Source organism: Carettochelys insculpta, chromosome 12 (genome assembly GCF_033958435.1).
Source record: "Carettochelys insculpta isolate YL-2023 chromosome 12, ASM3395843v1, whole genome shotgun sequence".
Taxonomy (NCBI): Eukaryota; Metazoa; Chordata; order Testudines; family Carettochelyidae; genus Carettochelys; species Carettochelys insculpta.
This window is the reverse complement of record NC_134148.1, coordinates 38,800,280-38,826,418: the sequence shown is the minus strand read 5'-3', so window position 1 is coordinate 38,826,418 and position 26,139 is coordinate 38,800,280. Positions and strand designations below refer to the sequence as shown.

General features: G+C 46.2%; 2 protein-coding genes across 2 annotated transcripts in view; both read left to right on the top strand.

Annotated features, from left to right (window-relative positions):
- Positions 1-9,333, top strand: part of PCSK6 (proprotein convertase subtilisin/kexin type 6) — a 119,153-nt gene extending 109,820 nt beyond the window's left edge. Inside the window, exons 18-21 of the mRNA XM_075006445.1 lie at positions 167-270; positions 4,944-5,073; positions 7,061-7,173; positions 7,637-9,333. Coding sequence (XP_074862546.1) covers positions 167-270; positions 4,944-5,073; positions 7,061-7,173; positions 7,637-7,764 — 475 coding nt within the window. The 3' untranslated portion in view covers positions 7,765-9,333. The remainder of the gene's footprint in view (positions 1-166; positions 271-4,943; positions 5,074-7,060; positions 7,174-7,636) is intronic.
- Positions 9,334-18,863: 9,530 nt separating this feature from the next.
- On the top strand, positions 18,864-26,015 carry SNRPA1 (small nuclear ribonucleoprotein polypeptide A'). Its single transcript, XM_075006556.1, has 9 exons — positions 18,864-19,014; positions 19,458-19,605; positions 20,143-20,221; positions 21,870-21,916; positions 23,169-23,271; positions 23,835-23,914; positions 24,430-24,505; positions 24,919-25,012; positions 25,712-26,015. Exons 1-9 carry the CDS (start codon positions 18,933-18,935, stop codon positions 25,768-25,770), a joined length of 768 nt encoding a protein of 255 aa, XP_074862657.1. The 5' UTR covers positions 18,864-18,932; the 3' UTR covers positions 25,771-26,015.
- The last annotated feature ends 124 nt before the right edge of the window (positions 26,016-26,139 follow it).

Genomic DNA, 26,139 nt, shown 5'->3' with positions numbered 1-26,139 from the left:
GAAGGGAGCTTGGGGTAAGGGACTGAGGTGCAGGAGGGGGTGTGGGGTCTGGGAGAGAGTTGTGACCTGGGGCAGGGTCGATCTTCCCTGTAGTGAAGATGTACCCTCAGTATTGGGAGAGTAGTTGTATCTTTAATTGAAACTTTCTCCCCTGCTTTTCCAACAGCCCATTTGGAGCAGGCTGTGTCCCGGCATGCCAGCCAGGCATGCACTACAGCCAAGAGACCCGGAAATGTGAGCAGTGCCACGCGAGCTGCCAGATGTGTGTCGGTAGGTTCTTTGTCCTCAGGGGGTCCTGAGCCGCTCCTCCACAGCCCTCTCTGCCTGAGCCATGAGCTTGCCGCTCTGCAGGGTCACAGAGCATGGGCTGGAGGCCTTACTGCACCTATCAAGCACAAGCTGCCCTTAGAACCAGCTTTGCTGGACAGATTAGTATACCCATTCACCTTGCCCCAGCTGTGCTCCTTCACTGGGAGTGGTGGAGCAGATGCACAGGGTCATTTCACTGGTCTCACCCTCCGGACCTGGTCCCTCTGAGACTGAACAATTCCCATGTCATCACTTCCTCTGGCTTTGTTGAGCAGAGCTTCTGTATAGGGGCCACAGTGTAGAGCAAAACTTAGGCCTGAGATGGCACCTGCATGGATGCTGGGGTGACCATTCCCTATTCGGGTACTCTGGGAAGGAGCAGAGCAGACCTATTGACTTCCTGTGCTCTGCGGGTAACCAGTCTAAGTAGTAATCAAGCCTTGGATTGGCTGGCATCACATTGTCACAGATGTAGGCTCCTTCTGCAATAGCTGGCTAACCAGTGGCAGTCCAGCAGAGCAGGAAGCTGTCTTATTTTGATTTTGCACCCTTCCGGCTGCCACCCAGTTCTCTCCTAGCTAATCATCTCCAATGTGTTTTGAAACTTAACTCTGGGATTGTCTTCACTTACTGGGAGAGCGATGCTTTGGAGATTGATCTCCCGGGGTTTGAGTTAACGGGTCGAGTACAGACCTGCTAAATCGACCACTGATGGCACCCCAGCAACCCCAGTATTCCAGCAGGTCACAAGGATTAAGGGAAGTTGACAGGAGAGTTTCTCCCGTCAACCTCCTGCAGTGGAGACTCTGCAGAAATTCGACCTCCGCTCCGTCAACTCCAGCTATGCTATTCTCATGGCTGGAATGCGTATGTTCAGTCGACATTCTCCAGTAGAGTAGACCTGACCATTGTCATTGGGCTGCGGGACCATATGTTGCAAATCAAGGAGCGTTCCAGAACACTGCAGAAACTGGATGGCCCAGGTGACGGCAATGTGTTCCTAGCTGCTTCCGAGGCAGCTACAGCTCCCTGCTTCTGAGCATTGCGTCGGCAATCATTCCTAATTAACCAGACACCTGTCTCCCTTCTGTCACGCTCTGTCAGCACCCCCATTTTCATAATAGATGACCTGGACCACACTGACTTCCAGCAATGTTTGGAAGCTGTTCTGCCTTTCCTTTTAAATTCTTGCCTCCTGGGTATGTGCCGGTCCAAGTACTTTGCCTTGTTAACTTCTGTGTTTACCCTCCAGAGAGTTTTAGCTCTGATGATTACGTGATCTCTAGACAATTCGTGTGCACAGGCTTGAATCTCATTTATCATCTCTGGTTAGTTTCCTCAGACTGAGTCCAAAATATGCATTTATCTAGCTGGGGAAGTGTGATGGGGAACTCACTTTTATTTCTTCAGAAAATTACACCCCTTCTAATTTCGTTCCAGGCAGTGTAAATACAGTTCTCCATATCCGTTTGTCTAGTTTTACGTTCCCCTGGCTTGCTTAATCATTTCTGACTCTGCTTTTGCACCTTGTATTGAAGGCCTTTAATTATGGTGTTCTAGTCACTGCAGTGTCTTACTCTATTTCTATGCTGTAGAGAAGCAAAGTATGTCTCTTTTCATTGCTTTCCCTAGCAACCCTTCTACTCACATAGGCAACCTCAGCTGGCCTTCTGCACACCGTGCACACCGTACCCTCCGTATACTGCCCCTAGACAAGGGACAGGGTGGCGTGTCTATGTGGGAAGGGAAGACAGAGACCCTCGGCTGGGGAGAGGGGAGGACGGAACAGAGAGACATGGGGGTGGGGTTCTCCCAGCACTGCATGTCGCAATAAGATGCAGGGCTGGAGATGAGAGAGGCTGCCAGCCAGAGGGGAAGGTAAGACAGTGCGCTCTGATGCACCACTCTGGTAAGAGTCAGCTGGGGCATGCTCCTAGCCAGGCTCCTGGGGCTGTCCTGCAGGCTGCCATGCTAAGCAGTAGGCCGGTAAAAGGCGCTAGCTGGGAACACCCCACTCCCATGCTCGCGCACACACCACTCTGGTACCGCTCCTGCTCTGAGCCCCTCCCCAACCCCAACTCATGCACCCCACCGCACCCCCCAACCCTGTGCCCTGAGCTCCTCCTCACACCTCCAACCCTGAGTTCTACACCCCTGACCCTTGCTCTGACTTCTGCTCCCCCAACCCACTGCCCAGAGCTCCCTGCACTCCATCCCACACTTAAATTTCTTACAGGTACCATCCTACTGCACCCCCTGCACTGAGGGGGTGGCACTGCAACCGTACCTGTGGGAAAAGTAAGTTACTTTAACCCCTGGAGCCAGCAGAACGAATCTGTCTGTGAACCTCGAAACTTGAGTGTCTGCTGAGCACATGTGTGAAGTAGCCCTAACCACGCCGCAAATCAGTCTGCTTCAGAACGCCCGACTTTTTCACATGTCAAAAGAATTGGCCGAGGTCTGTGATGCCGGAGGAGACACCAGTCACATTCATCCAACGCTTCTGGGTTTCGAGCCTATCGCAGCCACCCTGGCAGCTGCTTCCCTGCCCAATTGGAAGTAGTCAGTAGGAAACAGCTCTTTGCTGTGGACCTCAGGACTCTGTTGCCAGTGGTGCAGATGCTGCCCTCTGGATGTGGCTTGGATCCAGCTGCGCTTGCACTTGGCATCTGCTTGTTCAAAGGCCGCCCGGTGGCAGCAAAGGGAAAGGACTGGGGAGCAGCGAGGCTCTGTGTAAAATTACTGATGATGCAGGTTTTCCTGTTTGATTTTCCAGTCATCTCTTGGCTCTGACCCTTCCCATGCCCACAAAGGCCTGGTGTGCAGGGGACAACACCAGCCTACTACTTCATATTGGTCCCTCTGCCTGGGGTATGCAACAACAGGGTGAAAAACGCTGTCAGAAAGTCAGGACTGGTTGAGAAGCAAATATGCTGTGCTCCAAGTCCTAAATAAGGGTGGAGGTGAGAGGCGGGTGAAGTGTTGAACTGGGAAAAAAAAAAGGAGGGCTGAAAAAAAAAATGACCCTCACCACTGGGATTGATTCTGCTATTACGAAACGGGTGTAATGATAGCTGTGGCTTACATCACACTACTAACAGGAGGAATAGGATTGCACCCAAAAGAAAGAGAAACACCCCCTGAGGTTCTTCTAACTCCCAGTAGTTATCTACAACAGCCCACGGGTTGGTAGAATTCATCGGCTGTTATTTATCCTGATTTCTAAGAGCTGTTATCTATCCCCAGGAAGTGAGAGTTTCGAGTTTCAGGGGATAGGACTTAAGGGTTAATAGGAGAGGGTGATGTACAGATACAAACAAACAAACTGTCCTGTAGAACAGGAGGTTCAGCGGATCACGCTTCCCAGCCGAGGCAGCTTGCTTTCAGAACTTCCCGGTCATTGGGTCAAAGCCCTTTCAGGGGTTCTGGGGTGTCTTTGCCTCAGCCTTACACGTGACCCTTACAGGCTCATGAAACTAAAGACATACACACAGTAATACACATAGCTATGGCAGGGTACTAAAAGGAAAACCAGAGATAAAAATGCAAATGCCAACTTTTACTTACGCAGCTGAGCAGGTACAGGAAAAAAACAACAAAACACTACATCTGGCTATCTATGCTATACTGTTACAAATTTCTTCGTGGTACCAATAGGTATTCACGCACTACTCTGGTTAACTCGCGAGCAGGCGGGAGGAGTGGCGAAGGGTGATCAGTCCTTGTCACAGACAGCATCCGGTCTCCAGGATTTGGGAGTTCCTCCCCCACCTTACGTTGTTGCCTCCCTTTATGGTCCTGCCATTTGCTGGCTCCACCCGAGGCCTGACACATCACATCCTGGTTGATTCCGCTTCTCTTCGCCTGCAGCCCCTCTCAGCCCCCCTCCCCATTTTAAACAACCATACATCTCATGCTTACTTTTTCCTTTTAAGGTATGCAGCTGGTGCCTCTGGGCTGCTAGGTCAGAGGCCGTGGATCTTTCCTGTATAGGTTTTTCCTGTTTGTCACTTTTAGATGGAGGTGGTGGGGGAAGGCTACAGATAGTGCAGTCTGCAAGCAATTCAGTAAATTCCATTGCTGACTGATTTAGACTTGCCCAATTCACTTGGTTCCTCAGTTCTTGGTGTGGGCTTAGTGGTTTAGCCCGTTTGCGCTGAGGCATATTTCCCTTTAACAATCTAAAAGGGTCTCTGGACCCTGCCTCCACCCCACGTACCTCACCGTGTTGTTCAAGTGCCCATGCAGTTTGCCCTAACGTGCCGAGCGTGGCCGTTCACTTAAGGGTCACCAGGTAATTTTGCACACCGGTCAGAAGTTGTGGGCACCTGAGGGCTTGGCCAGTGGGTGGGCTCCTAAAAACACCCAGCTCCTCTGAAGACTGCTGCACAGCCCAGCTTGTCGGCACCTCTCCTCTCTAACCACCCGCTGGGTCAGCTGGGCCCCTGCTGGGTCTGGGTGTGCACAAGAGCTGGCACTATTGCCTCAGGCAGCTTGTTTATTCTGCTAGTCTTCGGGAACAGAGCAGACAGTTGTTTGTATCCTCCCAAGTGTCGCTGGCTCCCACCTGGCCCAAGCATCTTAACACAATGCCCTGATTGTCTTGGTCTTTCACTTCTCCTTGTTCTCCCTAGGGCCAGGCAAAGAGGCGTGCATACAATGTGCCAAACATTTCCACCTGCAAGAGTGGCGATGTGTCCCGGCCTGCAGCCAGGGGTTTTACCCCCAGGAGGTGCCAGGTCTTCCGTATAAAGTCTGCACCAGGTACAATGTCCTTCTGAGCCCTCTCCCAGGGAAGTTAGCGAGCTGCATTGCACCAGAGTCCATTCGGAAGGGCTGACTGGATCCATTGGCAAGGGGAATGGGGCGGGTGAGAGAGAGAGTGTGTGTGTGCGTGTGTGTGTGTGTGATGGGAAACAAAGATAAACTTGAAAACCGACTGGCAGCAGATGCTGTTTGATAGATCAATTGAAGTGGTCAAACAAGCCCTGAGTAATCACCTTTTCTTCACTGGAGCTGATTCTTTACACATGGGTGACTAGTGAAAAGTGTCGTCGTGGCGTATTCTTAGGTAGTAGACACACTGGAGGCCATTGTACTGTTCTGCTTGTGTAGCCCTGGCAACAGGCCAGCCGATGGGACAGGAGAGGGTAGCTCCACAGGGGCCCCATTGAAACACTGAGGGAGCATCACTCCACTGCCCTGTGCAGCTTCTGAAGGCTGGTGGGGGGTGGGAGCAGTACTGTGCTCCATATGGCGCTAAGGGCTGGCTGCCCTGCCCCTTCTATCCAAGGATCCACCCCTTCTGGGGGATGGAGCCAGCCCTCACACCCTGCTCCTGGCCTGTGGTGGATGTCAGCCCCACTGCCTGACACCATGGGAGCCTGGTCAAGACTAGGGCTCTTAGGGGCTACAATAATACGAATAACGAATAAATATAAAAAGTTGCTTCAGGACCAGGCCTGATTCTAAACCCACATCAGGACGTGGGCTCCTAGGCACCACTGACACTGCACACTCCATCAGGGCAGATGCCCACCCCTTCTGGCTGCGGTGAGCATTAATACTTCTCCGGTGGCCTTTGAAAAGGACAACTGGTCCTCAGAGCAGCAAGGGCGGGTGCCTGGAAGTATATTGAGCGTAAAGTAACAGCTCCATTTGCCTGCACAATCAGTTCTCTGGCGGTGTTTAGCTCATTCCTTGCAAAATATGGAGGTGGCTTGTGCAGGAGAGGCGCTGTGAGAAACCCAATTCTAGGCCATTCTCAAACGTAAGTGGGTTTTAACGTAAGTGCAGACTCACAGGAATATTAAATTTGTTATTTAATAGAACAAACTACGCTAATTTCTCCTGGTGGTAAACCAGTCACATTCCTTCCCTTTGAGAGGTTTCATCAGCATAGGACATAGTGTCCCCTTTAGACAGGAGAAATGTCACATTAATTCTTTTTTTCTGCATCATCACCTTCAGCTTTAGCACTTTAACTTTTTGTTGTTTACCCCTCCTGCCTTTCTTCCTTCATACATAAATAAATAAAAATAAAAAAGTGAGGCAGCGAAGAGATGTTGCACTTATTTGTTCCCAGATAAAAAACTGTTTTAAACTAGAGAGCACACCACATTCATTTAGAAACCCTGAGCTGTGTTAATTGTCCCACCGAAACAAGAATTACTGACCATGGCATCTCTACAGGGCAGAGTGAAGCTTGTTTAGGAGCCTTAAGTGTATTTCTGTACTTTAACATACCTGGATTTCTTTTAAGTTTAACCTCTGAATTTCCAGGCTGTGGAGTAATTACAACATTCTTGTGAGGTTTTTAACCCTAACATTCCTGATATATGTTCGCCAGTATAATGGGTTTTTTGTTTGGTTTTGTTTTGTCTGTGAGGATTAAAAATAGCTTTATTTTCACCTTTTTGTCAAGAAGGGGAGGAAAAAGGAACTTAGCTGAGACCACCATGCCCAGTTCCCTTTGGCCGTCGGAGCATGGCAACTTTTTAATCATTACCGAAACAAACGTGAAATGGAGGTGAAAGATTCCTGTGTGCTGTCGCCAGTCCTGTACACATCTTCGGCCCCTCATTGTTTAGGTTCCCCACAGAGAAAGTGGCTGCTTCAGACAACTCACACGTGGGTTCAAATCTATTCTCCTCGGTGCCCTGAGGCTGAATTTGCCCTGAGTTCTGGAGGGTCTCTAGGCAAACAGCTGTGGGGCTGAGAGAAAATATTTGTGCGCTTGTCTCTTTGTCAGATGTGCTGACAACTGTTTGGTCTGCAAAGATTCCAGGGACAACTGCATCAAGTGTAAGGAGGGTTTCAGTCTGCACACTGGCTCATGTGTAACAAATGTGTCCTGCATGGAAGGTACGTAACACAAGGGTAAACGTAATATAGACCCCTGCCTGGTACCCCAGTAGCGCAAATGTGTCCCAAAGCCACCCTGAAGGGGCAGCTGGTGGTTCCCCTGTCATAGGCTGTTCCCCTAATGGCATAAAGTCATTAAAATCAGCTTAATATCACCTGCTCCCTACCTGCCCATCTCTGTAAACAGGACTGTCTGGGGGGCTGGTGGGAGGGTCATACCTATGAAAGCTTATTACCTAATGAATAAAAATGGTAGCTTTTAAGATGCTACAGAACTGCTTGCTTTTTTTATCCTTGGACTTAATTCTTCCACTCGTCCCAAAGTGTCTCCATTCCTTCATTACAAGTGGGGAGATACTCCTAGAAAGTGATTTATTTTCAGTTCTCTCTCCTCAGACACCAGAACAATTGCATTGCCTGTTACCTGTGAGAGTTTATTTAAAATGTTCATCTGCTTTCTCAGATTCTCCTGTTCCTGACCATGGCTCCTCAGCTTTCAAGAGCCTCTGTGAGATTGTGAAATCGAAAAAGCTCTGCAAAATGAAGCTATTTGTACAGTTATGCTGTCAGACGTGTCTTATGGCTGGATAAAGTTCAATATCTGCACTCAGGAATTATACCACCCTGCAAGCCCCATTTGCCAAATCTTTAGGACAAAAATTTGATTTTTTCCAACTTTGGGAGACTTTACATGGTGCTGCCTAATATCATTTAATATCCAAGTCAATTTGTTTCTATAGCAATATAGTGAATAGCATTAAATCTAGGTAGGATCTTGGTAATTAAGGCCTCAAAGATACAAAACAAATTATTATTAATATTAATACAGTATTAATACTCTCAAATACTTGTCATGAATTGGAACTGATGTGAGATCCAAACACCTCACCTTGTTTCTTAGTCAAAATCCTTCCAATTTAACCATTCCAAGGGCATAGCAGGAAATCAGGGCTGGGAAACACCCAGGATTTCTGGGCTGCTGAGAAGTTATTGATGATTAAATACTTCCTGTTCTTTTCTGCTAGCAGCTCATGGCTTTTAAAAATCCACAGTACAAAACAAATAAACAAAAAACATAGTATGTTTCAGTTCTTTACATATGTAAAATGATGGACTGTATAATCTGAACTGAATAATCTGCTAGATAAAAAATCTAAAGCAAAGGATTCCAGTTACTGATTGGCTTCTGTTGTTAACTGTTTTGTCTAGCCATAAACATGGTAATAACTGGAGATTGAAGGCCATGTGCACATTTGAATATGGCCCATAGTCCTCATCATTTCAACTGTTGCATGCAAGCAGACATAAAGGTCCATCCACATGGATGAGGAGTCTTATTTATCCAATCCATTTCTCTTTTGAAATAGCGATTAACTTGGTGATGATTCAGTTCTGATCATTGAAACAGATGTGGTCCTTCCTCTTCTACCTAAGTAAGATGGTTTTCCTGTATTTTATACCCTCCAGTAGTTTGTATCAAAGCCTCTTCTGTATGACAACACGTTGATGGGGCTTAACACCTCTTGAATAAAACCCTCCCACTGATCACAGCAGACTGACTTTTTAGGCATCTGCTTCCAAAAAAGACAAGCAGATGATCAGGTCAGGACACACCTTCCTGCCCAATGCAGTTCTCTAAAACTGATCATAATCTCTTCTCTCTTTCTCCAAGCAGGGGGTCATGTGGTGTTTGTATAATTGTTTAAAGTTTATGTTCTTATCATGATGTCTTAAGATTTTTTATAATAACTTATACGGGTTTTCTCCATACATTATTAATTATTATTATTTTATGGGAACTGGGGAATATTTTATGTGTCTTATTCATGTGTTTCTCCTTCTCTGGAAACTCTATTGCCAGACTTCTTACAAATATGTTTGTTTCATCACACACGTTTGTTTCATCACACATATGTAGACAATACTTATGTTGCATGTTGTGATTTTCATTGTTAATAGTTTTAACATGTTAAACATTCTGCCAGTGAAATTCATAGTAAAAGCTTTATCAATTCTTTGTGAAGAAGGAAGAATCCATTTTTTTTTTAAATATTCAAATTATTTGCACTCTATCTTGGTCTGTCTACTAAAACTTCAGACAGGTGATCACGGGACAGCTATGTGTCATTGTTCTTAAAACTAAATGGACCAACAACCACATAAAAGTGAAGCTTCTATGAACTGATCATTAAATTAATGAATTGCTTACATCCACTGATGAGTGAGTCTGTACTCTTTCCATGATGCCAGAGTCAATGGACTTATCTTGTCATCTAGACCAGAGTTAGATCAAGTGTGTGTTGCTTCAAAGCCTTTTTGATTTTGTTAGACATAGAAGCTGGACAGAGCAGGGTCAAAAAGCAGTTGTCTCAAGTTTTTCTTGTGGGGACTTATCTATGTACTTAATGCTGGAGATGCATTTCTTCTGCAGATGGGTCACACACCCATTTCCATTAGGTAGGACTGATGGCTTGTATCTTCAGAGGAAATATGCATGGTGTTTGATATTATTTTCATGTAGCATTTTTCATCCTGAACACTCCAAAACTGCTTCACACACCTGCATACAAATCACACACAACTAACAACTAGCTGCTGACAACACACAGCAAGTGGACTAGATTATCAAGGCAGAACGTGAAGAACATCTGTCACCCCTCTGGAGAATGTAGGTAGGTGGAACACACTTACCCAAGTTGGAACTTGGCCAGGACCTAGAGGTGAGGATGGGAAACCTAGTACTGTGCTTTATAAGCTGAATAAATTAAATTTGCACCCACAAATGGGGAGATGTATTCACATTTAGGCTACGTCTACATTAGCCCAAAACTTCGAAATGCCCGTGCAAATGGCCACTTCGAAGTTGACTAACGAAGCACCGAAATACATATTCAGTGCCTCATTAGAATGCCGGCAGCCACCGCACTTCGAAATTGACACGGCTCATGCAGACGGGGCTCCTTTTCGAAAGGACCACAGCAACTTCAAAATCCCCTTATTCCTATGTGCTGTTAGGAATAAGGGGATTTCGAAGTTGGCAGGGTCCTTTCGAAAAGGAGCCCCATCTGGACGAGCCGCACGGCGGCGAACCGCATCAATTGCAAAGTGCTGTGGCCGCCAGCATTCTAATGAGGCACTGAATATGTATTTCAGCGCTTCATTAGTAAACTTCGAAATGGCCATTTGCAGGGCCATTTCGAAATTTTGGGCTAGTGTAGACACGGCCTTACTGTATAAGTCACTGTTTCTAGTTCCTTTTGCTATTCATTGTACTTATTTTGACTAACAATGGCCATCAATTTTCTGTCTAATTTTTTCCACCCTTGTGTGGAATATTTTTATGTGCATCAAGGCCAATAGACAACCTAGCTGTGGGTGCTCTGCTAATTATCTGAACAGCATTTGAATTTCTCTTGAGCAGCCACCCAATGATACTGCTTACAGGGAACACTAGCCACCCCATGAAACAAGCAGATCTTCTGCCCATGAATATTATGTTACAAAAACTTACTATTGTGCCATGCGATAGACACTGGGTGGAAATGTCATGTGACTCCAGGGCAAAGTGTCAGCTTTACATTCTCTGGCTCTCATCATCACCTTGCTTGTTTACGAATTTAGCTGTATCAGACTGTTAAAAAGATGCTGAAGAACATAAGAACAGCCATGCTGGGTCAGACTGATGGTCCATCTAGCTCGGTAGTTTGTCTCTGACTGAGGCCAGCACCTGTGCGTCAATAACCACTGTCTGGGCAGAGAACAGGGCAGTTGGAGTGGTCTAGCCCTTCCTTCGCTTGTTGCTTATCTCCACATCCCCGGATCCTTGACGTAACTTTGGATGTCTTTTTAAGTGAAGCGGCACCATTTAGGACAGTCCAGCACCAGATCTCCGAGCAGCTTAAGAGATCGTATCTCTCCTAGCTGAAGTGACCTGCTTTGACAAATTCCACTCTGTTTTGATCTAAACAGAGGGCCCACATGCTGCTCTCCAACTTGTCCAGCACAATTAGCCCTCAGGCCAAGCCTAGTGTATGTAAAAGAGGAAACAGGCTCATGTAGGGGAAGGGTATGCAGCTCTTTTGCCCCTCCCATTGGACTCATCCTTGTAAAGTTATAAACTTCTGCTTATTTCTGCAAGCGATGGCAATAGTTTGCTCAGAGCTCCTAAGGCCTCTCAGCCACTGGTACGCTCAAACAATCAGAGTGGCTCTGTCATCAAGAGAAATGTATAGTTAGAAAATTTCATCAAGCACATTTTTCTCTGGTCCCTTGCCACCAGCAACACATCAACAACAGCTCGTCTCTGGAAATCTTTAAAGCAGTCCTGTTGCGAGGAAGGTTGTATTCACAGCCACCGGGAGATTAAAAAAAATATCCATACAAATATTTTGACTGAGCAAAGCAGACATTGAGGAAGTTCAGGACTACAGATACAATTCAAAAGTACTTTGTGTGCCACCTTTTCGTGGATCTATGTTCAGTTAATGGTTCTAGAGTATCAATGTGTCATCCTGCCGAATGCATACAACTTTATCCCATTACAGAAAAGTATGGATAAGTTGTATCCACCTTTTTCAGAGGAATGACCTGCCCCCTTAGGTACTTGAGCACAATCTCTTTAGCAAGGTCTGTTTAGTTATTGGCCCCACCTGACTTCAGACAGCACTGTCTGAATCCTTGGAGCTGTTATCATGGAATTAATTTTCTCTTCCTTCCTGTGAGTATGACTCTGACTCCTAACCTATTTGGATGAAATAAGAAGCCCCTTATGTGTGTCTCCTTCCTGAATTACTGCATGTTGTGTTGAGTATAAAGGTCTCCTATAATGCCACCCAGGTACCACCCATCTACTACCCCCTCTTCACCAGTAGCACATTTCACAGTGAGAATGACTGTAACAAACTGGTAACAATGTAATGCAGAGAAATTCTACCCACAGTCTAAATTTCACACATGGTTTGCTGTTGCCCAAACATCTCAAAGGAACCATGGTACTATGCAGTGTATTAAATTATTTGCCTTGAGTACCTGAAGAAAAGAGAGAAACTCTTTTGGGTTACGCAAAGCCAGCCATTGACTGAGAAATCCTGACCTTTGCAGTTATTGCACTAGAATTTGGTGCATCCACAATCAATTTCTTTCTACCCTTTTTACTCAGAACCATCACATTGTGGTCGTATGACTTTTACTGGGCCATAGAAACTGTGGATCCCAGATATTTGACCACCCCACCTTTTTAATCTCTGTGCAAGTGAACTAGGGTGAGCAGATGTCCCAACTGCTGGGACAGTCTCAATAACATGGGCTTGGTCTCCTATAGACACTATTTCTCTTCTCCTTACCCCTCCCCTGAACACCTTAATTTTTCAAACTTGCTATCTGAGCACCCCAAGGAAAACTGATAAAAGATTAAAGCTGCCAGTTTTACCATCAGTTTGACTCCTGTTGAAGACAGTGAACGCTGAGTGTGTAACTAAGATCCTCTGCCACGAACACCTTTCAATCTAATCAGAGACATGGTGGTAAACTCTAATCAGGGTGAACGTGCCGATGGCATTACTACAGGTGACAATCTCAAGGAAAAACTCCTACTTGTACAATGGCACAGTAACAATGTAGAGTGCCCTCCCTGAACACTTTTTCACCCTCAGTTGTGGGTTGATGTCCCTTAGCAATAAGAATAAAAGGACTCATTCTCTGTCCAGTCTCTTTAGGCTCCCCAGTGGGCAGAGAGTGAGTGGAGAATGATCACAAATGCAGAACAGGCACAGAGCTGACCGAGCCAGCTCCTCCGCCTCCCTTCTCTGCCTTCCTTTAAAGCATGGGGTATAACAAGGAGGCGCCAGGGATGGAGAGTAGCTAGAGAGCAATAATTTCTGCTGTCGTACCCAGTTGGAAGATTGCCCTTTGAGACTGGGAGTTAGAATAGGCCCCAGACTGGCCCCACATCCCTGCTAGGCTCTGCAATGAACCCGCCCCATCTTCTCGTGGCACAAAAGCTGGCCCTATTTACAAGTTTACATAAATGTTTACAGAACCTTGAAACCGGGTGAACAGCCAATGAGTCAATCACTTGTTGTCTTTAATTTTAAAACACAAGTGTTGGGGAATTCGCCATGTCAAAGTGCAGGGAAATGTGCAAACAGGCAGGTGCCTTTAACAAAGGGGTGGGGGGGCTGTTAAAAAGAGCACTGTTGCTTGGGCACCAGTAGAGACCATCACACTGTTGCCAGCAGCACGGTTCCAGCTCAGCTCTTGGGGTCTGGAACAGGAGCTGGTGGGAGAAAGCAGCCTTCCCACGGTGCCACCAGGCATTTATGCAGAGGACGTTTTCACCCTCCTTTCCTTTATGTAAGGGGACTGTTGGCCCCTTACAAAACTCAGTGGGCGGTTTGTTTGGCTCGCTCCCAGTGCTGAAAGGGGAAGGGTCCATGAGAAACCGGGGCACTGAGACTGTCAGTCCTCAGGGACAATGAAAAGAGGCCACCACACTAGGTCAGCTAGATTAACAGGTTGGACATGCCAATGAGAGAATTAGGAGGCCAGGTCCCGTCCCCCTGTGAGCTGGGTTTTGGCTGTGTCTCTCTGAGAAGAGAAGAGAGCTAAGAAGAGCACCAAGAAGTGTACCTGTGCTGGGAGGCAGAGCTGCAGTGACAGAGCCAGAGGAGGCCCATGCAGCCCAAAGAGCATCGATCCTGTGCTAAGAAGCAGACCTGCAGTGACCAGGGAGCCAAAGGGGTCAGAGAAGCAGTGCAAGGAGCTGGAGGCTGGCAAAACAACATAGCCTGCAACTGGATGCAGTGAGCAGCTGAGACCAGCAAAAGCGAGGGAGAGACTCTGGGCAGGGAGACACCACAGCCAGGAGAGTGATTGTAACTCCCAATGGGAGAAGGGCCCTGCCACTTAGAGCCTGAAGTCCTGTGGTCACTGCCTGAGCAAGCATGTTCAACCTGCAGCCCAACCCCGCAGCACAGCCAGGGCCTGAGAGTGAGCCTTGGGACTTAGGAGACACAGACGGTGAACTGCTTACACTCAGCAGACTGCTGGATGTGATGTCCCCATGCCACAGAGCAGGGCTGTGTATTTTTCTCTTTTAACCGTTCTCATTTTTCCTTATTATTTTCTTTTAAATCAGTTATTTAATAAATTGTATTTGCTTTGAACTGTATGTACAGACCAGCAGCTCAAAAAAGCATCCAGTGTGAAGAGGGAGCACCCTGAAGTGGGGACACCCTAACCCTAACCTAAGTAACTACAAGGTTGTTGCAACAAACCTCGTTGCCAGCTCTGCCCACATTTCTACACCAGCAACACCATTACAGGACCTAACCAGATCAGCCACACCATCGTGGGTTCATTCAGCTGCACATCAACCAATATAATTTATGCCATCATGTGCCAGCAATGCCCTCTGCTATATACATCGGACAAACTGGACAGTCTCTACGTAACAGAATAAACGCACACAAATCAGATATCAGAAATGGCAATATACAAAAACCCGTAGGAGAGCACTTCAATCTCCCAGGCCACACAGCAGCAGACTTAAAAGTAGCTACCCTACAGCAAAGAAATTTCAGGACCAGACTCCAAAGAGAAATTTCTGAGCTACAATTCATCTGCAAATTCAACACCCTCAGCTCAGGCTTAAACAAAGACTGCGAATGGCTGGCTAAATACAGAAGCAGCTTCCCCTCCCTTGGGGTTCACACCTCCAGATCAACTGCTGGTAGTAAGCCTCACCCTTGCTGACTGAGCTAACCTTGTTATCCCCAGCCTTGCTCTGGCTTATTTATACCTGGCCCTGCAGATTTCCAAAGACCAGCATCTGATGAAGTGAGTCTGTGCTCACAAAAGCTCATGCTCAAAACTTTTCTGCTAGTCGATAAGGTGCCACAGAACCCTTCGTTGCTGTTACAGATCCAGACTAACACGGCTACCCCTCCGATACAAGGTTGGGGGTTCAGCCCCAGGAAACCTGGGCCCACCCTTGTTGGGATTTCAAGGGCTCTACTACTCAGGAGAGTGGAAGGGAAGCCCTCAGGGTCAGGGAGGCCATTGAGTAAAGGAAGTGGGAGCCGAGGACTCAGATCCTTTCGGTGGTCCACTTCAGTGGGGTAGTATAGAAGACAGGAAAGTTCCCCACAATCGTGGAACCATTCCCCCAGTTACATTTACTTCAAAAGTGGGACAGAACAAGGGGTTATGTAGCCCAGCACTAGATGGGCTCACACTCACAACTTTGCCAATGCACCTAATTCTCACCTGCAGACATCAGGGTTATCTTAGTCCTGAGTCAACCACCCTAGTCTGGCCACACATCTCACCTGATGGCTAATGCTAGTGCACCACCACGTGGGGCTCTGTGGAAAGTCAGTTTGACAAGATACAAATATTTCTGCAAACAGAAAACTCCAGGCTGTCATCTCCTCCTTTCACCTCTAATACAGTGCCAGTCAGAGCCCTCTTCACTTCATTTGGCCCCAGGCAAGGCCATGTATCAAAGAGGGGACTTTTTTTTCAGTTCAGAAGCACTCTGCATTCAAAAAACTAAACAAATCATTCAACGTGGTTTGAAAAAATTGATGCATCACCTTGTCTTATAAATTCACAGATTTGTAAATCCAAAGGGCACCTTGATGATCTGAGCTGCCTCACACAGAGAATTTCACCTAGTGATTCCTGCATGAAGCCTGTACTTAAAATTGTTTTTAGGCGGACCTGCCATCTTGATTTAAAGAATTCAAGTGATAGAGCATTGACCACACCCCTCAGCAAATTGTTCCAGTGCTTAATTATCGTCACTGTAAAAATGTGTGCCTTGTTTCTGACCTGAATTAGCTGAACTTCAGCTTCCGGTTTTCAGTCTTGTTGAGCCTATGTCTGATAAATTGTTGCACCATGTAGATATCAACAATCAAGTAACCTCAAATTTTAGTTTGTTAGGCTAACTAGTTTGAACTTGTAACTGAGAGGTAGCCTTGTTAGTCTGTATTCTAACAAAACAAAACAGCAGTAATGTAGCACTTTAAAGACTAACAGAGTTATTTATTCAGTGACGAGCTTTTGTGGGACAGACTCACTCCACCAGATTAATAGTATTTCCAGTACAAACTGACATCTATAAGTACAGAGGTCCAAAAAAGGTTGCAATAAAAACTGACAAATCACGTAGGTAGGGCTGAAGGAGAAGGGTGGGGGATGTTGTGTCTTGCCTGAGATAATTCTATTCTCTTCATCTGATGCTCGTAATTGGGGGAGCTGGGAGCTGGACCTGCATGGCATTTTGCCTGGGACAGTATCATTCCCCCACACCCCATATTGGGCTGGGAGAGATATGGTCACCCTACTCAAACAAGACTTAGGGAGATCTAAAATGAGTCCTGGACTACAGGGCCGTGTCTACACTAGCCCCAAACTTCGAAATGGCCACGCAAATGGCCATTTTGAAGTTTACTAATGAAGTGCTGAAATGCATATTCAGCGCTTCATTAGCATGCGGGAGGCAGCGGCACTTTGAAATTGATGCACCTCGCCACTGCGCGTCTCGTTTCATCATGGGAATAAGGGGACTTCGAAGTAGGCGGGGTCCTTTTGAAAAGGAGCCCCGTCGGGATGAGATGCACAGTGGCGAGGCGCGTCAATTTCGAGGTGCCGTGGCCGCCCGCATGCTAATTAAGCACTGAATATGCATTTCAGCGCTTCATTAGTAAACTTCGAAATGGCCATTTGCGTGGCCATTTTGAAGTTTGGGGCTAGCGTAGACGTAGCCCAGGTGGCCCGTGGCGCAACCCCTGCATAAGCCTGCCAGATATTTCACTGACAGACCCAGCTCTGCCAGCTTTCATGGATTATCACCCAGAAGAGAGCTGCGCAGGGAATGTGGGTAGCTGAGTACCACAGTGGCTAAGGCCCTGTGGCTCTGATCATGGCACTGACACTTCCCAGCTCTCACATTTCACTCGTGACTTGAAATTACAGTCAGAGGGCAGAGCTCCCACTGACTGACGCCTACTGTTAATCACCCCAGCACCATGCACCTGCCCATCATACGGTCCCACTTCCCAGCTGTGTCCCTGGGGGGGAGATGGGGAAAGCTGCTCCATGGGGGAAGGGGAGGTGTGTCCCTGGGGGAGATGGGGGGAACTGTCCCTATGGGGGAGGGGAGGTGTGTCCCTGGGGGAGATGGGGGGAGCTGTCCCTATGGGGGAGGGGAGGTGTGTCCCTGGGGGAGATGGGGGGAGCTGTCCCTATGGGGGAGGGGAGGTGTGTCCCTGGGGGAGATGGGGGGAGCTGTCCCTATGGGAGAGGGGAGGTGTGTCCCTGGGGGGAGATGGGGGGAGCTGTCCCTATGGGGGAGGGGAGGTGTGTCTCTGGGGGCAGATGGGGGGAGCTGTCCCTATGGGGGAGGGGAGTTGTGTCTCTGGGGGCAGATGGGGGGAGCTGTCCCTATGGGGGAGGGGAGTTGTGTCTCTGGGGGCAGATGGGGGGAGCTGTCCCTATGGGGGAGGGGAGTTGTGTCCCTGGGGGGAGATGAAGCGCAGCTGTCCCTATGGGGGAGGGGAGGTATGTCCCTGGGGGAGATGGAGCTGCCCCATGGGGAGGCGTGTCCCTGGAGGAGATGGGGGGAGCTGTCCCTATGGGGGAGGGGAGGTGTGTCCCTGGGGGGAGATGGAGCTGCCCCATGGGGAGGCGTGTCCCTGGAGGAGATGGGGGGAGCTGTCCCTATGGGGGAGGGGAGGTGTGTCCCTGGGGGGAGATGGAGCTGCCCCATGGGGAGGTATGTCCCTGGGGGGAGATGGGGGGAGCTGTCGCTATGGGGGAGGGGAGGTGTGTCCCTGGGGGGAGATGGGGGGAGCTGTCGCTATGGGGGAGGGGAGGTGTGTCCCTGGGGGGAGATGGGGGGAGCTGTCGCTATGGGGGAGGGGAGGTGTGTCCCTGGGGGGAGATGGGGGGAGCTGTCCCTATGGGGGAGGGGAGGTATGTCCCTGGGGGGAGATGGGGGGAGCTGTCCCTATGGGGGAGGGGAGGTGTGTCTCTGGGGGGAGATGGGGGGAGCTGTCCCTATGGGGGAAGGGAGTTGTGTCTCTGGGGGCAGATGGGGGGAGCTGTCCCTATGGGGGAGGGGAGTTGTGTCTCTGGGGGCAGATGGGGGGAGCTGTCCCTATGGGGGAGGGGAGTTGTGTCCCTGGGGGGAGATGAAGCGCAGCTGTCCCTATGGGGGAGGGGAGGTATGTCCCTGGGGGAGATGGAGCTGCCCCATGGGGAGGCGTGTCCCTGGAGGAGATGGGGGGAGCTGTCCCTATGGGGGAGGGGAGGTATGTCCCTGGGGGAGATGGAGCTGCCCCATGGGGAGGTATGTCCCTGGGGGGAGATGGGGGGAGCTGTCGCTATGGGGGAGGGGAGTTGTGTCCCTAGGGGGAGATGAAGCGCAGCTGTCCCTATGGGGGAGGGGAGGTGTGTCCCTGGGGGGAGATGGGGGGAGCTGTCTCTATGGGGGAGGGGAGGTATGTCCCTGGGGGGATATGGGGGGAGCTGTCCCTACGGGGGGGGAGCTGAGCCCGTGGGGGCTCGTGCCCTGCTGGTGAAGGGCGGGGGAAGCCGCCTCCGTTGCTATGGCGCTGGGAGGCGGGGCGTAGAGCGGCGCTCCGGGGTTCGGCGCTCGGCTGCCCGGCCTGTGTCTGCTCGCGGGCGTGGCGCTCTTCTCGCTCGCGCTTGTCCTGCGCGGCGCGGCGCGGCGCGGCGGGCTCGGCGGCAGGATGGTGAAGCTCACGGCGGAGCTGATCGAGCAGGCGGCGCAGTACACCAACGCCGTGCGGGACCGCGAGCTGGATCTGCGCGGTGAGGCCGCCCGGGAGCCGCGCCGGGACCGGCCCTGGGGCGAGCGCTGGGTTCGGGCCGTGGGGGGACCGCGTGTACGGGCCGGGCCCCGCCGCGGCCTAAGTGGGGTGCGGGAAGGGGGAAAGGGCCGGCGCCCAGGTGTGCGGGGCCCTGGTGTGTATGGGGGGCGGGGGGAGAAGGGGTTGGGGCCGGGTCTGTATGGGGAGTTGGGAGGCGGGTGTGTGTATGTGGGGGGAGCGGTTGGGGCCGCGTGTGTAGGCGGGGCGGGGCCCGGGTGTGCATGGCGGGGAGAGGGGCTTGACTCTGGTTTCCGCGGGGGGGCGGAGCGATGATGTTGTGCAGGATCCCCCCCGGATACCCTGCGTCACTTGTTGAAGGTACCAACTCCAGCCCGTTGCTCTCGTGCTGACGTAGTCTAACCCTGGTCTGTGCTTTCTCCGCAGGGTACAAAATCCCCGTCATTGAGAACCTGGGTGCCACCTTGGACCAGTTTGATGCCGTTGATTTCTCTGACAATGAGATCCGCAAGCTGGATGGGTTCCCTCTCCTGAAGAGGCTTAAAACGTTACTGATGAATAACAACAGGATATGGTATGTGTCTGTGTTGCTGCAACCTGGGGCATTGAGGTAGACTGGGGTGTGCATAAGCTTTCAGAATTGGCTTTTCCTTGTGTTATTGCAGTGGTGCAGCTTACAAATGCTTGTTAATTGATTATTTTAATAGAAGAATTCAACATGTTGCAATATGGAGGTCCACTGTAGCCTTCTTCATTTTCAGTAGGGCAAGCCAATAAATATTATCTTCATTTTATGGAAAGGAAAGCTCAGGCGGGGGTGAGGTTTGTGGTTTGCTCAAGGTGCAAAGATTCAGTGGCTTTTAACATTTCTGCACTCAGATCAGTCAAATCATGCTCTGGACGTTTGGGGCAATGGTAAGTGAGGGTGCAAGTCAGAGGTAATTTACAGCAGCAAATAAAGATCCAAACTGTTTTACTTGAAACAGGATGAGTGCTTTCCAAACCAATGACCTCTGGTGCATATATTGCATTGAGGGTTAAAATGTGTCTACATGTCTTTATTAATGTTTACTACCAAACTTAATTAGACTTTTTTTTTTCTAATATTTAGTCGGATTGGTGAGGGACTCGAACAGTCTTTACCCAACCTTCAGGAGATCATTCTTACCAACAATAGTATTGTGGAGTTGGTAAGTGACTCAAAAAAATTGAACCAGTTTGAATTCTGCACATACAATTTGTATATCTTATTGTTTTTACATCACTTTCTTTAAAGCGGTTTTATGCACCTTGCATATATTAAGTCACAGGTTATTTTAAGAGGATAATATTTGACACCCAGTTAGGCATAAGATATTATCATTATACCTTTCCTAGAAAAACTCGGTAGTAACAAGTAACTAGAACTGTGTGCATGCATAAGATTGTGTACAGGATTGTTTATGGGACCGGATCCTTCATTACAATGTACCCTTTTTATGGCTATTATACTATTCTGTTACAGAAAGATGAGACTTTTCTTTAATTTTATACTTTGATTAGGTTCATGTCCATCTTACACTCTTAAAATATAAAGTGGGTGTGGAACTTTAAAGGAGAATAGGAAGCTTTCACCAGGGTCGTTTTGCTGTTTTGAATTTTAACTACTCTAATTTTAAATACAGAGTGAAAGAGCAGTCTTGTGAATTAAAAAACCTGAAACACTCAGTGTTAAACGTTTTTTTGTGTGATTATCTTTATAGTAATTTAGAAATCATATGTACTATTTTCTTCTAATGTCTGTGTTTTGTGAATGCAAAGTTTTATTATTTGCTCCCTTGAAGCTAAATTTTGTCCTCTAGTTTTATACCAGTGCAGCTTCATCGGCATTGCACAAGCAAAAATAAGGATCGATTTTAGTTCTCGTTGTGACACTCAAGCAGTGTTCCTCTAATTTTTTCCCCATGCATGGATAGAATAAATTTTATGTGCACCAAGTCATATGCTTATGTGCACCCCCAACAGAAAAAATCTGGGCGGCTGTGGTTGCTCTGCTATTGAGCAGGAAGGCACCTGAATCTCTTCTGGGTGGCTGCCCAAGCACTCAGCTTACAGGCGTAATGGACTCAGGGCAGATTTGAAGTCCTGGATGTCATGGTTAATATTTTGTGTATCCTTCTTCATGTGCTGTTTTGTGGTCTAAGATTAAAACTTGTTTTAAGTCTTTTTTTTTTGTTTTCCCCCCTCTCCTCCTCCTCCTCCCATTGAAAGTATTTTATCTTAATGATATTCAGAACACTTAAGAGCAGTTGTCTCTCGAATACAGGTTTATGCACCATGAGATTTTTTTTATAATTTTTGTTTACATTTCTAGAAAAAATATTTACAGGTCAGTGTAATAAGTTTTTCTCTCTCTTTTGGCCAACTTTTAAAAAGTAGCTTGAAATGAATATGATCTGTAAGCCAATATGCTTTACAGTAGCCCCATACTGCTAACCATTTTTAAGTTAAGTGCCATTTATATGAGAGTTTGGAGAGTCTAAATGCTGATGATCTGTCAGTCACAACTTTCTAACTCCTAAATTAGAACATCATAACTTCTGTAGTGGGTCCCAAGGCTCCCTGATAGTGGCCAATGCCAGGTGTGTCATAGAAAATGAATAGAATAGGTAATCATTAAGTGATTTATCCCATGTCACTCATTCATGGCTTCTGGTGATTAGAGGCTTGGGACACCCATTCCTGACCATCCTGGCTAATAGCCATTGATGGACCTATTTTCCATGAACTTCTCTAGTTCCCATTGGAACCCTGTTACAGTCGATTTTTAAGATTACTTATTGTGTTCTCATTTTTCAGGGTGAACTGGATCCTTTGGCAACAATTAAATCATTGACTTACCTGAGGTACAGAATCTTCATGTTTATGTACAGATTTTAATGTCTAACTAGCCTTTCAGAAAACTCCTTATTATCTTATGCTTGCCATCAGCTACTGTTGTAGTTCTTTGTTTTGAGATGGCTAGTTTTTCCATTGGACCAGGCATGTGTTTTAAATATTGAACCAGTAATCAAAATGCCCATTGCTTTACCAAAAAAAATAGCTTTTTAATAGATGAAATTCTTCCTTTACTAGATGGTGAAATTGCTACCAAGTTTATCAAAATAAATGGGAATTAGCCATTATATTTACATTATGAGCTGTGTAAGCATACAACTATCTCTATTTGTATATTTTACATTCTCAGAATTAAAGACTGAGATCTACTGTTGCAAAATACTCTAGATTAAATCTAAACAAAAAAGCAGTCAAGTAGTACTTTAACAAAATAATTGATTAGGTGAGCTTTCGTGGGACAGACCCACTTCTTCAGACCACAGCCAGACCAGAACAGACTCAATATTTAAGACACAGAGAACCAAAAACAGTACTCAAGGAGGACAAATCAGAAAAAAAATTATCAAGGTGAGCAAATCAGAGAGTAGAGGGGTAGAATGGGGGGGAAGGTCAAGAATTAGATTAAGCCAAGTATGCAAACGAGCCCCTACAGAGACTCGGAAAATTCCCATCCCAGTTCAAACCATGTGTTTAATGTGCCAAATTTGAATATAAAAGACAGCTTAATCATCTCCCTTTCAATAGTGGTGCGAACATTTTTGTTCAGTAACACCCAAACTCTTAAATCATTCGAAAGCTCACCTAATAAATTATTTTGTTAGTCTTTAAAGTACTACTTGACTGCTTTTTTTGTTTTTGATGGTATATAGACTAGTACGGCTCCCTCTGTTACTAGATTAAATCTAAGTCACGTGCTGCTCAGCAGACAGAATTACATGAAGCCAGAAGATCTTTATTTGATCATGAGCCAGAATTTAAAAACTGAGTTTTGTTCATTGTAGAAATGTGATGAACAATTATAGGTTTTGGTTTTTGTGTTTGTTTTTGTTTTGGAAGTTCTCTGCTAAGATCTTCAATAGTAAGGTGCACTAACCTGGTAAACTAGATTCTAAGAACAAATTTACTTTTTTTTCCATAGAGCTCAAGAGCAGTGTTTCTCCACTTGTTAATGTGGCATCTTAAAGTTTAGCATGCAAAAACTTCTTCAAAAGAAACAGTCTCTTATACTGAGAGTCTTTAAAATCTTTCTTTACTTCATAGTGTTTTAAGGAACCCTGTAACAAATAAGAAGCATTACAGATTATACGTAATCCACAAAGTCCCACAAATCAGAGTCTTGGATTTCCAGAAAGTCAAACTAAAAGTAAGTGACACTCTTCCTGGCCTCTGTATAATTAGGATCTTTGAGTTAGACTTTTTGTTTTGTTTTGTTTGATTGACATTTAATAGTGGTGCAGTCTGTTCCTTCCTCTTCCCCCACCCCACCCCTCCCCATATTTGTAAGCTACATTTTACATCAGAATTAGTGTAATAAACTACACATTTTTGGGACAGCTTTCACTTAACCACTTTACTGCTTAACTTTGATTCCTTAAGTACACTTTGGTTTTTCTCCTGCCTTTTTTGTGTCTTGAGTAGAAAAGCAGATCTGTAGCATAAGAAATAGGAAATCTTAACACAAGCCTCCATTTCATCTGGATGAAAGTGGGGAAAATCTTCCTTTGGGAAGTATCTTAGTCTTCCATGCTTTTAGTTTAAGCATTTTAACGTCTTGTCAAAGTGCTTCTAGACCAAATCTAGTGTTCAGACATCAGTCTTCGCTGATCCAAGGACTCTGCAGCTGATTTGTTTTCAAGGAGAGAAGCTATGCAAAATGCACGTGATGTTCCTATTGAAATTAACTTTGTGTGTGTGGTATCGCTGTAGGAGCGTCAGGAGGCAGAGAAAATGTTCAAGGGCAAACGGGGTGCACAGCTTGCAAAGGATATTGCCAGGAGAACAAAAACGTAAGATAAAGATAACCAATTTAAACTGGCATTTGCCTTCAGAAACACCACCTGGGTTTCCCTGTAAGCAGTAGAGAGTTAATTCAGATGCCACTTGTTGCCAGGATGTCTTAACATCTCTGGTTATGCATCACCAGATATGCTGGCTCAAAAGATCCTCATCTTGGATGGTGGTGAATACCATTGCTTAGAAACCCTTTTTTAAGGGGGAATTCTTTCAGTATATGCCACAGAATGCAACTGTTCAGCAACATCCAAGTGAATGGCTTGAATTCAATGCATCATCTTACTGTGTAATGCCTGCTTCTCTTCAGGAGTAGATAAACTGGTGGGAGGTGGGAAACTTGACCTGCTGGTGTTTCTGAAGGAGGCAGATCTTCAATGTATCAGTTTGTTAACAAAGATAAGATACTACACTTGATTGAATGCAATACTTCCAAAGTTTTAGCTTTGGAAGTTAGAGAAGCAGATGATGTTCATAGGGATGTTAATGTTGCCTTTATTTTTCTTTTAAGGTTCAATCCAGGTGCTGGTTTGCCAACTGACAAAAAGAAAGCTGGGCCCTCCACAGGAGATGTTGAAGCAATTAAGGTAATTTTTTTTTTTTTAAAGGACTGTTGTGTACAGAGAAAACCAAAGCAGGGGAAACTGCCCAGGATCAAAATTCAGTGACATTAGGTATTCCCTGTACTGGTAATTGCTTACTCATTCCTTTCCAAAGAAATGGAGGAAAAATGTATTATGGTCACTTACTGTACCTTTTATGTTTTGGGTTTCTTTTTGCAAAAACTTGTGGTGTCTTATTGGACTTCCTTGTGTACCTTTCTTGTCTTTAGTGACATTTTTGTTCTGAATTTAGATTTGACCACAAAATATCCAACCTAGTGTAATTATCGACAGTACAATTTTAGTTGACTGCTCTGAAACAAATGTTCTTATATATAACAATTCACAGCTCCTTATTAACGTGTTGACTGTTAATCAACTTGTTTTTCCTCTTCTAGAATGCCATTGCAAATGCGACAACTCTGGCTGAAGTGGAGAGACTTAAGGGTTTGTTGCAGTCAGGTCAGATACCTGGCAGAGAACGAAAGACAGGTAATCGTATACTTTTGTTATTTTTGTTTGTCACAGAGTGATTCCATAATCTAAACAGCATTAATCAAAAGCCTAACTTTTCATAACTTTACCTACCTCTTGATATGATGGTTTGAAGTGGATGGGTTGTGTAGTTAGACTAATGTTTGGCCCTCTCCATTTGGAATAAGTTAAGTGTGTAATAAAGGGGAGGATATTTCCTGCTGCATAAATCAGGAAAGATGAATTTGTAGACACAGGGAAAGGATGCAGGAATCATAATCCAAGTGATATCCTTTTAAGTGTAATACTTCTGAAGTATAGTTGAATTTGACTAAAATTATTTGGACAAAATTGATAACCTTGAACTCAAACTTAATTTTCTGGGTCAGTTTGTTGACCATAAAGATACCTGGTAATCTCCACTTTTTTTTTTTAGAAGTGGAAGATGTAGATCATGGGAAGTTTCTCGGTGGGAATAAGGCAAGCTGCATATAGACAAGGCAGTGAGACAGTCAGATGGTATGATGGGTATAAGTTCAAACGGAGCAGTAAAATAATTGAACCAGTAACTGCAGGTGAACGTGAGACATTTCAAATCATATATCCTATGTGGAAAATGGAGACAAAGAAATTATTTTCCTCATGTGAGTGGTGTGAGGATTAGTGTTGTTGAAGTTTTGACAGGTATTACATAGCTCTGATGTATCTATTTTGTAGGACCCACAGAGGAAGTTGAAGAGGAGATGGAAGAAGACACAGTTCCCAATGGATCTTAAATGCTATCTTCAGATGATCTGAAGAATAGTTAGTATTGTATTGTCTATTAATACATTTCCATGTTGACATAGTGTTAACATTATTCCTTTTACAAAATGAATTTTTGTTAGCTTGGGGCTTTCTGGAAGCACTATTGCTGTGTTTGACATTTCCCTTGTAAATCTTATACTGTAGGTGAAGTTGAATAAAACACAATTTCTTTTCTCTACAGGCTTTATTGTGCCAATTTATTCTGTGGGCCTTAAATGGATTAAATATCTTCTTCCCTATCTTTCTCCAAGATGCATTCTTTTTGCTATTTACCTTTTCTTTAACTCGCCCTTGAAATTTATTTATTGGTGAAGTCTGAACATTTAAATGGTCCCCTA